Below are 14,489 nucleotides of genomic sequence, written 5' to 3' on the forward strand. Positions count from 1 at the left end.
CCGTACACACAAAGCATAATCGATAGCGGGAATAATGGAATATAATAATGATGCGGTGGGGGACCTGCGACGAAACCGTAATAATAGCATCGGTTGCTTTTCATGATCTCAGCGTTTATCATGGATTTGCTCTCCCTAGCTGCTCTGCGTTTAGAAAGTATAACCCTGCTAACCATTTGCTTAACTCCAGGCACAGTGCACTCGCATCTCGCCCACACCCGCTGCGGCTCTTCCTCCTACACCTGTGTGTTAAACACCGGTGTTGCTTATGTCACTGATGACATGCGCCGTATGTCCACTCACGTCTTAAGTCCTTCTGGATGAACGCGTTTGCCGAACGACTGAATTTAAATGTGAAATTCTGAAAAAACCAGCCGGACCAGCGTGTGCTGGAGGCGACTGTGAACGGCAGCACCTGCTGAACTGGGGCTTCGTCTCCACCTGCAGCGCTCTGCAGATAAATAAATAGAGTCTGCGGCCTCATGCAAATGTGTCTCCCCGCTGGTCTCTAAGTGGGAAGCTGCCTCTGCCAGCCAGAATGATCACTACGCTATAGGAGTGGGTTTAAATTGGCGATTTTTTAAAGTTTTTTTTTAAGCCACTAAATTAGTAAATTGTCTCAGTCGAAACCTACGAGCTACAGCTTCACGAAGTCGTGCTTTTTTTTACGGCTCGGCCTTAACTTAACGGAAATGTGTTTTAGTGCCGTTAACGTTCGTTAATCCAGCGTATGCGGGGAGGAATAACGCAATCACGGGCGCTGTTTAATGCCGTTCAGCCGCTGGCGTTCTCCTTCCCTGTCCCACTGTGTCGCCTTTTCTTTTCATTTTCTTGCCATTCTGAGGGAAGAATGTGTTTTTTTTTTTCTCGTCTGTGTGGTCAGCTGACCTGTCTAAGAGCGAGATAGCGTGTCGTGAGTTCAGCCTTGTGGACTCACGGTTAGGATCTGCCTCTGCTTTGTGCCTCAGTCTGAGAATAGATGCTCAGGCGAGCTGTAGTCACATTTTAGAGCAATTAAGTTTGCACCTGTCTCCCTCCCTCTCTCTCTCTCCCTCTCTCTTTCTCACTCTCCCTTTCTTTCTCCCTCTCCCTTGTTAGTCCATAAAGCACACCATTAACCTGAAGATGACGGAAGTGTACGGGATCTTCAGTAAGGAGCTCAACACCATGAACAAGGAGCTGAGTAAGAAGGTCTGCCTGCTGCCCGCCCACATCCCGCAGCACGCTGGCCGGGCCCAGTGGACCATGGCCCTGCGCCGCCGCATCGAGAAGCCTATGGAGGTGCTTATACGCGCGCATACACGCGCATACACGCGCATACACACGCATATACACGCATACACGCGCATACACGCGCATACACACGCATACACGCGCATACACGCGCATATACACACGCATATACACGCATACACGCGCATACACGCGCATACACACGCATACACACACACACACGCATACACGCGCATACACACGCATACACGCGCATACACGCGCATACACGCGCATATACACGCATACACACGCATACACACGCATACACACGCACACACGCATACACACGCATACACGCGCATACACGCGCATACACGCATACACACGCATACACACACACGCACACACGCATACACGCGCATACACGCGCATACACCGCATACACGCGCATACACGCATACCACGCATACACGGCAACACCATACACGCATCACACCACATACGTGCATCACGCGCATACACGCCATACGCCATACATCGCATACACCGCATACAACGCATACACGCGCATACACCGCATACACACGCATACACACGCATCACACACATACACAGCGCATACACCGCACACAGCATACACGACAGCATAACACGCATACAACGCATACACGCGCATACATACACACACACACACACACACACACACACACACATGCACACCCTACATACATATACACACACACCCTACGTACATACATGTGTGCATACATACATACATACATACACACACACACACGCACGCACCCACATACGCACACGCACACACTCACACCCGCATACATACACCCACTCACGCCTACATATTTACACACAGAGGCGCAAAGCGAGACACATTGACACAGAAAGCTGAATAATCGCTTAGCTTTAAGAGTAGAAAGGCTCGTAGAATTATCAAACGCACGTAATCTCCTAGACATCAAGGACAGAGACACACAGGGTGAAGTTGCAGGCTAACGATGGCAATTTAAGAGCCATGATTAAAGGCCTGTAAAACCAGCGCAGAACGAGGCGGGCTCAGCCCTGTTCACAAACGCGCTCTCTCTCTCTCTCTCTCTCTCTCTCTCCGTCTCTCTATCTCTCTCTCTCTCTCTCTCTCTCTCCGTCTCTCTATCTCTCTCTCCCTCTCTCTCTCTCTCTCTCTCTATCCCTCTCCCTCTCCCTCTCCCTCTCTCTGTCTCTCTCTCTCTCGCTCTCTCTCCCTCTCCCTCTCTCTCTCTCTCTGTCTCTCTCTCTCTCTCTCTCTCCCGTGGTCCTGTGAGCGTTCAGCGTGTGTGTTGCAGCGCAGAGTGGCGGGGTGCGGGGTGCGGGGCGCAGGCTCTGGCGGGGGTGACCCGCGCAGAGCCATTCATTCCGGAGGCAGCTCAGCCGCGGCGTCTAATAACGGGAGCGCTAATTTAGCCGCGGAATTGGCTGAGTCACGGCCCGACGGCGGGGGGGCGGCGAGGCGGCGGGGTGGGGGGGCCGGCAGCAGGCCGTTACCGCCAGCCGCTGAACCGCCAAATCCGGCTAATCACCTGGATCGGGTCAATTTATCTTCCCAAAGCCCTGCCCCGTCCCGGGCCCTGAGGGGCCGTTATTACAGCTTTAGAGAGGTGGGCGGGCGGGCGGGGGGGGGGCACCGTGCTGGAGCACAGGAGCGCCGCCGCCTCTGCGTCCCTGTGCGGAGCGTAACACACCCCCCCCCCCCCTCCCCCCCCCTCCCCGGCCTCGTCCCGCAGGTGCTGCAGAAGGCCCACTTCATGCGCGCGAGCAGCGACCGGGAGGAGGTGGAGCAGGCGCACGCGCAGCTGCTGCAGGCGCTGGACGAGCGCGCGCGCCGCGTCTTCGGCGAGTGGAGCCGCGGCCTGGACCACCAGAGCCTGGTCCGCCTGGAGCAGCCGCTCATGAGCCGCTGCCGGGACCAGCCCAGCAAGCTGGACGTCAACTTCAACAAGTGCGTCCCGCGCCGGAGCGCCTGTGTGTGTGCGCGACTGTACCCGCGCATGTACACGTATACACGCTCACGCACGCCCATTTATACATATACACACATATACACACTGATATACACACATATGCATGCCCATATACACTCATTTACACATATACACACAGGTCCATATACAGACACATATATACATATACACACATACACACACATATATATACATGTACACACATAGATATGCACATACACACATGTACACACACATATGTAGATATATACACACACATATACACATACACATGCACACGCCCATATACACACACATATAAACACAGACATACACACACGCACACACACACACAGACAGGTTTCTCTGTGCTGCAGATGGACTGTGCTGACTCTGTGACTCTGACACATCAGTGTGCATGATGACGCAGGACCAGCAGAGAGTTGCGCAGCCATAGGAGAGCGTGCTGCAGTTGCGACCCACACATACAGTCTGCCACGGTAGCTGCCATGACACACTGCGCACTGCGCGAATGTGTACTGCACACTTTCACACTACACACGCGCGTTCCTCTGCAGTGGACTGCGCGACTTTCACACTGCACTGCGCGCTTGCTGCACTGCACACTTTCACACTCAGCACTGCGCGCTGCAGTACTGCACCACACTCGTACGACGTGTACACGCAGCACACTTCACACTGCGACTGCGCTGGTTACGCACTCAACGGTCTGCACGCTTACACTGCTACTGCGCTTTCACACTGCGCACTGCGTGCTGTGTACTGCACACTTTCACACTGCGTACTGCACACTTTTACACTGTGCACTGCGTACTGCATACTGCACACTTTCACTCTGTGTACTGTATACTGCACACTTTCACACCGCATACTGCACACTTTCACACTACGCACTGCACACATTCACACTGCGTCCTGCACTGACTCTCACATTGCATACTGTAGTGCACACTGCGCTCTGCACTGACTGTGTACAGCAGTGCGTGCTATGCTACATAGCAGGTCTTACATTGCACATCATGCTGTTAACAAGACATTTCAAAACGCTTGTGATGTCATGCTTACTGCCTATAAATTCTCCGTCTTTGTTTTTTAACCTTTGTATTCAGTTTAGGTCATATTGACCTGTTCTGAACCTTTAGTAAAAGAGGAATATGACACCTTTGCAAGATTTATTTCATAACCAGTGACCGTAAATCTGGTTCTTGTTTTGTGTTTCTGTTTGATGTTCATCATCTGTATTTGCTTCATGTCCTTTTGCTTGTGCGGTTTCTTTGAATATAGCACGATAAAGATGAAATATTATTGAATTAATCAGTTCAGAACAGTAAATAACAATAATTTACTGCCTTTCATTTTAATTTCTCACTGATGAACATGGATTTATGCTCCACATGCCTTCATTATGGTGGATTGATATAAATTACATCTTCATCACAAAATGAGTGACACTTTCATTGTTAGCTGTTATCCAGCAGCGATAAATGGCAACCTTTACCCATATATATTGTTTCGTATTGTTTGGAATTGAAATAAATGTTGGGTATATCGGGTGTTTTTTTGCATACATCATATGTCTGTATTGCTTTAAAATGCCAGTAATGTCTCTGGCTAACAGGTTCACAGCTGATAATAAGTAAACAGAACACACAGGGTTAAAGGGTGGTTGGCATGCACAGTATTTGCAGATATTCTCCTTACGCAATATGCCAGTCAGTGCCAGTTAGTGCCAGTCGGTGCCAGATTTAGAATTCGCTCTGGAGGTCTGGAGTGTGGTGAGTGTGTGAGTCACGTCGGGGACAGTGCGTAGCATCTGGAGTTTCTGTGCAGTGTTGGGGATAATTCCCTTTAAATTCTTTTGATTGAGGAAATTAGTTTAAAGTCGATGAATCAATGGAATAGCATTTTTCAATAATTAATTGAATCAGTCCCAATTGTATTTTTTGTGTGTGTTTGTGTGTGTGTGTGTATGTGTGCGCGTGTGTATGTCTGTGTGTGTGTGTCTGTCTGTTTTTGTGTATGTGTGCGCGTGCGCGTGTGTATGTCTGTGTGTGTGTGTGTGTGTGTATGTCTGTACGCGCACGTGTGTGTGTGTGTGTGTGTGTGTGTGTGTCTGTACGCGCACGTGTGTGTGTGTGTGTGTGTGTGCGTGTGTGTGTGTATGTCTGTACGCGCATATGTGTGTGTGTGTGTGTGTGTGTGTGTGTGTATGTCTGTACGCGCACGTGTGTGTGTGTTTGTGTGTGGTGTGTGGTGTGTGTGTGTGTGTGTGTTGTGTGTGTGTGTGTGTGCGTGCGTGTGTGGTGTGTGTGGTTTGTGTGTGTGTGTGTGTGCCGTGTGTGTGTGTGTGTGTGTGTGTGTGTGTGTTGTGTGTGTTGTGTGTGTGTGTGTGTGGCAGTGGTGTGTGTGTTGTGTGCACGTGTGTGTGTGTGTCTTTGTTGTCGGTGTGGTGTTGTATGGTTCTGTACGCGCATGTTGTGTGTTGTGTGTGTGTGTGTGTGTGTGTTGTGTGTGTGTATGTCTGACGCGCACGTGTTGTGTGTGTTTGTGTGTGTTGTGTGTGTGTGTGTGTTGTGTGTATGTGTATGTGTGTGTGTGTGTGCTGTTGTGTGTGTTGTGTGTGTGTGTTGTGTGTGTGTGTGTGTGCCGTGCTGTGTGTGTGTGGTGTGTGTGTGTGTGTGTTGTTGTGTGTGCACGTGTGTGTGTGTGTGTCTGTGTGTGTGTGTGTGTGTGTGTGTGTATGTCTGTACGCGCATATGTGTGTGTGTGTGTGTGTGTGTGTGTGTGTGTATGTCTGTACGCGCACGTGTGTGTGTGTGTGTGTGTGTGTGTGTGTGTGTGTGTGTTTGCGGTGCTCAGGATCATCAGCGCCCTTTCCCCAGAGGAGCTGGGCCTGTTCCGGGAGCGCATCCGCTGCCTGGACAAGACGTTCCAGCCCGGCCTGTCCAAGCTCCTGTGGGCGTCCCGCCCCGAGGCGGCCAGCTTCTTCACCAACGACTGCCGCGTGCAGGCCAGCAAGGTCAGGGTCGCCGGGGCGACCACGCAGCCTGCAGACAAACACATTCCTCAGCCTCACAAAACCCACGCTGTCCTGCTGACGCTTTTAGGAATTCCACCCGTAGGCAGCCGAAACGGTCAGAACCAGCACGAGGTGTAAATTACACGGGATCAGTCACAACCTGCCAGCCAGCAGCTTCACTCCCTTTGTTACTTCACCGACGTCCATTTTGGGGAATTTGTTTCTCGCGCGCTGAAATGTAACGGGCGCGCAAATTACCGCTGGTTGCCCTGGCGAAAAGGGCGATCGACGGCAGCGAATCGGCACCCGCGGCTTCCTGCGGGTGTCAGCGTGACAGGGGAGCGCTCGTCTTACACGCCGCGCGCGTCAGGAGACGAGAAGGCCGGGATCCGCGCGCGTCTGGTCTCACACGACACGCCGGCGGAGAGCGGCGCCGACGAGCTCGCCGCTGACAGGAGGCGGCGGCGGGGAAAAGAAAGAAAAAAAAACGTTTATTCATGCGGATGGCAGCCGCCGTCTCCTGGGTGCCGGAGTCAAGCCCGTTACGAGTCAATGTCAAGATCTGTGTGGAGAGCCGAGAGTCGAGGAGGAGCGCGGACGTCTTTCAGGCGATCTGAGCCGCCCGAGAACGCTGATGGGCCCCCCGTCGCGCCCCTTCGCCGAGTCCCGTTCGGATCGCGGGCCCCCCCGTTATGGGAGAGTGGGAACGTTAAAATGAGCACCGGGGTGGTTACCGGCGGGACAGGGCGGTGGTCCGGACGCAGGGCTGGCGTGAGTTCTGTGCAGCTCGGTTCTGTGAGACGGCTGATCGTGTGGGTTTAGGAGGCTGAGAGAGAGGAGGTGCTTCTCACTGAAAGATTGGGAAATTGAGACCTTGGCTGGTTTTCTCCTGTGTATGCCCACCTCCTCTAAACCCTGTTCCTTCAGATCTTCTGTGTACCTTTCCTCTTTTCTTTGCTCTCTGTTCATCTCTGTATTGCTGAGCCATTTTAAGTGCTTTGTCACATTTTATACACCCATTTCATTCCCTTTAATATTCATCCTCTTTTTTGTCTGTTCTCACTGTGGTTTTGTTCTTTTGTTCGGAAAGCACTTTGAACATAATGTGTGCGATGTGGGTTTATTATTATTGTCCTCACTCCTCTCCTCTCCTCTTTTCTCCTCCCCTTTCCTCCCTCCTCTCCTCTCCTCTCTCTTCTCCCCTCCTCTCCCTCCTCCTCTCCTCTCCCTCTTCCTCTCCTCCCCTCTTCTCTCTCCTCTCCTCCTCTCCTCTCCTCTCCTCTCCTCCCCTCCCCTCCCCTCTCCTCTCCTCTCCCCTCCCTCCTCTCCCCTCCTCTCCTCCCTTCCTCTCCTCCCCTCGCTCGTGCTCCGTGTGTCTCTCAGGTGCAGCAGCTGGTGGACGAGTACAAGGCGGCGAACCTGGCCATCGCGCGCATCTGCCGCCACATGAGCGAGCTGCTGCTGGTGAGGATCGACGGGAAGACGGTGTACCAGGACCTGGAGTTCCAGGAGGACCAGCAGGCCCACCGGCAGAGCCAACAACTCCGCCTGCGCTCCGCCCACCACGACATCGTCTCCGTCATGACCCGCATCTACGAGACCTTCCGCTCAGACGGGCCCGAGGTACTGGGTGTGTGTGTGTGTGTGTGTGTGTGCGTGTGTCTGTGCGTGTGTGTGTGTGTGTGTGTGTGCGTGTGTGTGTGTGTGTGGTGTGTGTGTGTGTGCGTGTGTGTGTGTGAGTGTGTGTGTGTGTGGTGTGTGTGTGTGTGTGTGTGTGTGAGTGTGTGTGGTGTGCGCTGTGTGCGTGCGCGTGGTGGTGGTGTGCGCGCGGTGTGGGTGTGTGTGTGTGTGTGTGTGTGTGTGTGTGTGTGTAAGTGTGTGAGTGTGTGTGAGAGAGAGAGACTGAATTAGGTGACATTTCCCTGTCTCTCTCTCTCAGGTGCAGGAGCACTGGGTCTCCTACACAGAGAACATGGACGTCATGGTGGAGGAAGCCCTGCGCCTCAACATCAAGAGGTCCCTGCTGGAGCTGTCCAAGGCCGTCAACGGAGACAGCAAGACCACCCCCAACCCCCTCTTCAGGGTGCAGGTGGTACTGCAGCAGGCCGCCCCCGGCGCTGTGGAACAGGTGCGCTCTCTCAGCACTGAGCTGGCTTACAGCCTGTGCGCCTGCCTCAGGGATATAGCGCCACACTGAGGCTGCAGGAACCTCGCTCATCTACAGGGTCCTGTGTTTCCCCCAGAAATGATGTAATGGGGTGCGGTGTGGTGCTCAGGACTGCTGGGGAGTAGGGGGGGTTACTTTAGTGATTATTCACAACTGTAATGCGCACACACACCAGTGTGAGTAACAGTGATGCGTCAGCTGCACGCTGGGTGGGGAGAGAAACGTTGTGGCCTGTACGCTCGTGGAGACAGACCGTTAGACTAGTCGTATGTTCAGCAGTTTGTGGGATGTTCAGTCGTTTCCAGTGTGTTCAGCTCTTTGCGGTGTGTTCAGCTCTTTGCAGTGTGTTCAGCTCTTTGCAGTGTGTTCAGCTCTTTGCAGTGTGTTCAGCTCTTTGCAGTGTGTTCAGCTCTTTGCGGTGTGTTCAGCTCTTTGCGGTGTGTTCAGCTCTTTGCAGTGTGTTCAGCTCTTTGCGGTGTGTTCAGCTCTTTGTTGGATGTTCAGCTCTTTGCGATGTGTTCAGCCATTCGCGGTGTGTTCAGCAGTTTGCAGTGTGTTCAGCTCTTTGCGGTGTGTTCAGCCGTTTACAGTATGTTCAGCCGTTCGCGGTGTGTTGAGTCGTTCGCGGTGTGTTGAGCTTGTGATAAGCGCGGTGCTCCTGCAGGTGGAGTTCTCCCCGTCGCTGCAGAGCCTGGCGGACAGCGTGAACAGCATCAGCAGCCAGCTCATCAGCACCATCTCCGTGTTCAGGCGCCTGCCCGACCTGCTCACGCCCCAGCGCTCTCAGAAGAGGCCCATGCACAGCATCATCGGTCAGGCCCCGCCCCCTCCCCGCGTTTCCCCGCCTCCTCCCTTCCCCCTCGCTGTTCGTCACCTCCCCGCCTTCTCCTCCTCCTTCTTCCTCCTCCTTTATCTCTGTTCTCCTCCTCGTGCTTGCTGCTGGTTTATAATGCCGTTACTCATTCGAGAGAGCAGTTGGTGAGTCAGGCTCACTCACACATGAGTCAGAGGTTGATACTTTAGGCGCGCCTCTGGAGGTGGACTTCCATGCGCCCGATCGACCAGCAGGGGTCAGTAGTGAGTAATGATGCTACAGGTCCCAGCTCACTAAATCTCGCCCGTTCCTGGTGACGTCCAATCATGTGTCACCCTGTCCAATCAGCTGTCAGCCACAGTGGGGCACTGACGAGGACCAGATTCAACACCAGGCTGTGGAGCCCATCCCCGCCCATCCCCTGTTCTCCTTCCTCTTCTCTCTCTCACCCTCTCCCTCTCTCTCCCTCTCCCCCCCCCACGCCCCACAGAGCAGGACGAGGAGATCTGCAAGATCCAGGCCTCGGTGGCGGCGGGGATGGTGGCCAACAGGACGCACCTGCAGGCCTACCTGAAGACCTGGGACAAGCACCGCGAGATCTGGGAGATCAACAAGGACTCCTTCATCCGCCGCTACCAGCGGCTCAACCCGCCCGTCTCGTCCTTCGACGCCGACATAGCCAGGTCTGCTGCCCTGCCGCGGGGTCGGGGGTGAAGGGTCAGGGGCGAGGGGTCAGGGGTGAAGGGTCGGGGGTGAAGGGTCAGGGGCGAAGGGTCAGGGGCGAAGGGTCGGGGGGCGAAGGGTCAGGGGCGAAGGGTTGGTGGCGAAGGGTCAGGGGCAAAGGGTTCGGGGGTGAAGGGTCACGGGCGAAGTGTCAGGGGTGTAAGGTCAGGGGCAAAGGGTCAGGGGAGAAGGGTCAGGGCCTGCAGATGAAGGCTAACTCTGGAAGGAAATCTTGGTTTTTCACAGGCTGTAGCCCTGAGGTGTGTATAACTGTGACAGTGCAGAGGTTTAGTAAGGGCCGCTGTTTCAGCATGGAATCCTGGGAAGGCAGCGAACGGGGATGTCCCTAAGCCAGCGAATGACCTTTGACCTTTTGTACCTGTCCCCCTTCCTGCCCCCCCCCCCCCCCAACACGGCGCAGGTACACGGAGGTGGCGAATAACGTGCAGAAGGAGGAGACGGTGCTGAACGTGCAGTTCGTGCTGCTGGACTGCTCCCTGCTCAAGTACTCCCTGGTGCAGCACTGCAACGACTGGCAGGAGAAATTCACCCAGCTGCTCAACGTCATGGCAACCAGCCGCCTGCAGGACCTGCACTCCTTCCTGCGGGACAACGGGCAGAGGTAGTGTGTGTGCTGCATGCTGACTCTGTGTGTGTGTGTGTGTGTGTGTGTGTGTGTGTGTGTGTGTGTGTGTGTGTGTGTGCTGCATGCTGACTCTATAGTGTGTGTGTGTGTGTACTATGCACTGACTCCAGTGTGTGTGTGTGTGTGTGTGTGTGTGTGTGTGTGTGTGTGTGTGTGTACTGCACTCTTACTCCAGCGTGTGAGTGTGTGTACTATGCACTGACTCCAGTGTGTGTGTGTGTGTGTGTGTGTGTGTACTGTATACTGACTCCAGTGTGTGTGTGTGTGTGTACTGTGTACTGACTCCAGTGTGTGTGTGTGTGTGTGTGTGTGTGTGTGTACTGTGTACTGACTCCAGTGGTGTGTGTGTGTGTGTGTGTGTGTGCTGTGTACTGACTCCAGTGTGTGTGTGTGTGTGTGTGTGTGTGTGTGTGTGTGTGTGTGTGCTGTGTACTGACTCCAGTGTGTGTGTGTGTGTGTGTGGTACTGTATACTGTATACTGACTCCAGTGTGTGTGTGTGTGTGTGTGTGTGTGTGCTGTGTACTGACTCCAGTGTGTGTGTGTGTGTGTGTGTACTGTATACTGTATACTGACTCCAGTGTGTGTGTGTGTGTGTGTGTGAGTGTGTGTACTGTGTACTGACTCCAGTGTGTGTGTGTGTGTGTACTGTGTACTGACTCCAGTGTGTGGTGTGTGTGTGTGTGTGTGTACTGTGTACTGACTCCAGTGTGTGTGTGTGTGTGTGCTGTGTACTGACTCCAGTGTGTGTGTGTGTGTGTGTGTACTGTATACTGTATACTGACTCCAGTGTGTGTGTGTGTGTGTGTGTGTGTGTGTACTGTGTACTGACTCCAGCATGTGTGTGTGTGTGTGTGTGTACTGTGTACTGACTTCAGTGTGTGTGTGTGTGTGTGTGTACTGTGTACTGACTCTAGTGTGTGTGTGTGTGAGTGTGTGTACTGTGTACTGACTCCAGTGTGTGTGTGTGTGTGTGTGTACTGTATACTGTATACTGACTCCAATGTGTGTGTGTGTGTGTGTGGTGTATACTATGTACTGACTCCAGTGTGTGTGTGTGTGTGTACTGTGTACTGACTCCAGTGTGTGTGTGTGTGTGTGTACTGTGTACTGACTCCATGTGTGTGTGTGTGTGTGTGTCTGTGTGTGTGTACTGCACTCTTACTCTGGCGTGTGTGTGTGTGTGTGTCTGTGTGTGTGTACTGCACTCTTACTCCGGCGTGTGTGTGTGTGTGTGTGTGTACTGCACTCTTACTCCAGTGTGTGTGTGTGGTGTATACTACGTACTGACTCCAGTGTGTGTGTGTGTGTGTGTGTGTGTGTGTACTGTATACTGACTCCAGTGTGTGTGTGTGTGTGTGTGCAGGCTGAGTCGGCCTCCTCAGACTCTGGTGGAGCTGGGGGACAGTCTGAAGCTGCTGGAGGTGCTGCAGGGGGACCTGAGTAAGCTGGAGAGCCAGATTCCCCCCATTCAGGAGCAGTTCACCATCCTGGAGAAGTACGAGGTCTCTGTGGACCCTGCTGTGAGTTTCACTGTCTCTCTCACACACACACACACTCACACACACGCACACACTCAGTTGCACATTCACGCACACACACACACACACTCGGTTGCACACTCACGCACACACACGCTCACACTCACACTCACACACACACACTCTCTCTCTCTCGCCCTCTGCAGGTCCAGGAGATGTTGGCCAATCTGGGCGGGGAGTGGGTGCGGTTCCAGCAGGCTCTGCTGGACAGCGAGGCCATGCTGAAGAAGAACAAGGAGAGGTTCAAGAGCAGCCTCATCGTGTCGGCCGAGGAGTTCAAGAGGAAGATGCACGGCGTGGTGGACGACTTCCACGAGTCAGGTGACCGCAGAGCACGTTCGCCGACCGCACGTTCCTCTCAACACATCAGGGCCCGCGCTACGCTAACATTTACTTTCCCAGGGAGCAACACGTGCTCCTTAAGTTGAAAGATTTTGGAGCAGACAAACGCATCTCAATTAGTAGATGTGCTCCTGAGTTATTTTTCCATCAATTTTCAGGAGCAGATGCTCCTAAAGTGGGAGCACTGTAGAGCCCTGAGAGAGAGAGAGAGACACACAGCGACAGAGAGCGAGAGATAGAGAGAGACACACAGCGACAGAGAAAGAGAGAGAAAGAGAGAGAGAGAGAGAGAGAGAGAGAGAGAGACACAATGACAGAGAGAGAGGGAGAGAGAGAGAGAGAGAGAGAGAGAGAGAGAGAGACACACAGCGACAGAGAAAGAGAGAGAGAGAGAGAGAGCAGTGGTTTTTGGACGCCTGTAATGTGCAGTCATTTTTGAAGGCCTGTCCTGTGGCAGTCGCTGCGTCGGCGGACTGCGCTTACTGCAGCGCCCTGTCACCCTGAGGCACGGGAGACTGCGCTGGCGCTAGCGCTCTCTCTCTCTCTCTGGGCTGTGCTGCGGCACGGGCCCCCGGGCCGGCTTCGGTCCCCTTACCGCAGGGTGGGTCACCGTGGGGTCAGCTGGGCCTTCAGCCCCACGCGCTGACCCAGGACCCTCTGTCCTCCTCCATCTTCGTGTTCCCGCAGTCTGGGGATGCATTCCGGAAAGCTCTTTAACCCTTTAATGTGTGAGGTCACAAATATGCGATTAGAATGTTCTTAACTCAACATTCTAATGCTGATGTCACAATCGCTGCTGGTGACTGAAAGCAACGGAGTTCTAGAACGCTGACTTAGAATTGTGGAAATAAAACCGAACATTGCAATGTCCCGCTCTTCAAACGATTAAATCTCCTTGGTTAATGGCCTCTGGTAAACGAGTAACGGCGATAATGGTGCGTCTGTACGCGCGCAGCAGAATGGAAGCTTCCTTTGAGCGTGCAGATGCTGGCTTGGGGAATCCTAGCGCACCGCGTCCATTATTCTCCCGTTTTAATTAACCGGAGTCATTATTTTATTAGCCGGGCTGAGTCTGCTTTGTTGGCGGCCTCAAACCGCTGTTTAACGACAGGCACTTGTAAACGCATTTGTTGACTGGAGTGCCTGGTAATTGCAGTCATTCGGGGGGGCTTTGCGTGATCATTTCTCATTGTGCGAAACTCTCAGCGCAGCCGTCCGGCGCTCGAGCCCCCGCTCCACTCCGCTCGCTACGGCCCTCCGCGGAGCCGCATTGTCCTCGCGCGCTGAAATATGTCGCTTTGCTCGCGCTCCGTCGCTGAGCCCGCATCCACTCTGCGCCGCGTTTGGCAGCAGCACCGCGACGCTCTTTGTTCCCCGGCAAATTGTGACAGAGAAGAGAAATCCTTTGTTTTCGAGCGTCGGTTAACTACTGCTTGCCTCCCCAGTTCCCCCCCGGGGTTACGGTGTCAAAGTGTATTTTGTTTTTATTATTATTATTTTTTGCTCCATTAAAATTTTGATTGAAAACGCTTCCCGTCTCTCTCTCTCCGCCTCCAGAGATGCAGACGAACCGCCGAGCGCATCCAACAGCGACCCTCCTGTCCTCTACTACCGCCTTTTCTGCTCCTCAATTATTTCTTTCTTACCTTCGCTCTCCATCACTCCTTCCCGCCGCCTCTCATCGTCCAGCCCCTCCTCAGCTGTACTCCGCCCCTGTGTGAAGAGAGAGGAACACGCTCCCTCTGTTGCGTGTTAAATTAAAAGTCAAACGACCTTTTTTTGGGGGGGGGGGGGTAAGGTTGTCACATTTCCGCTGCGGCCTCCCGAGCCGAAGTTCTGCGGCTTCGCCCCGCCGCGTGACTCCTCCTCCTCCTCCTCCTCCGCCACGATGGGGCGGGATTACCGCCCGTCGCTGTAGCACCGAATTATGACGCGGTGGTGCGGGACGGCACACCGGGGGGGGGGGGGGGTTATGGATTAAAAGAACGACGCCGCCGCTCTTTCTTCG

The 14,489-nt window shown here is 53.8% G+C and overlaps 1 protein-coding gene across 1 annotated transcript in view; it reads left to right on the forward strand.

Moving 5' to 3' along the window:
- dnah2 (dynein, axonemal, heavy chain 2) overlaps nucleotides 1-14,489 on the forward strand; it is a 110,076-nt gene that overhangs the window by 17,461 nt on the left and 78,126 nt on the right. Inside the window, exons 12-21 of the mRNA XM_064325217.1 lie at nucleotides 1,099-1,281; nucleotides 2,994-3,208; nucleotides 6,090-6,249; nucleotides 7,633-7,872; nucleotides 8,189-8,377; nucleotides 9,081-9,228; nucleotides 9,721-9,913; nucleotides 10,375-10,575; nucleotides 11,965-12,121; nucleotides 12,286-12,460. Coding sequence (XP_064181287.1) covers nucleotides 1,099-1,281; nucleotides 2,994-3,208; nucleotides 6,090-6,249; nucleotides 7,633-7,872; nucleotides 8,189-8,377; nucleotides 9,081-9,228; nucleotides 9,721-9,913; nucleotides 10,375-10,575; nucleotides 11,965-12,121; nucleotides 12,286-12,460 — 1,861 coding nt within the window. The remainder of the gene's footprint in view (nucleotides 1-1,098; nucleotides 1,282-2,993; nucleotides 3,209-6,089; nucleotides 6,250-7,632; nucleotides 7,873-8,188; nucleotides 8,378-9,080; nucleotides 9,229-9,720; nucleotides 9,914-10,374; nucleotides 10,576-11,964; nucleotides 12,122-12,285; nucleotides 12,461-14,489) is intronic.

The sequence above is a fragment of the Anguilla rostrata genome, chromosome 3 (genome assembly GCF_018555375.3).
Source record: "Anguilla rostrata isolate EN2019 chromosome 3, ASM1855537v3, whole genome shotgun sequence".
Taxonomy (NCBI): domain Eukaryota; kingdom Metazoa; phylum Chordata; class Actinopteri; order Anguilliformes; family Anguillidae; genus Anguilla; species Anguilla rostrata.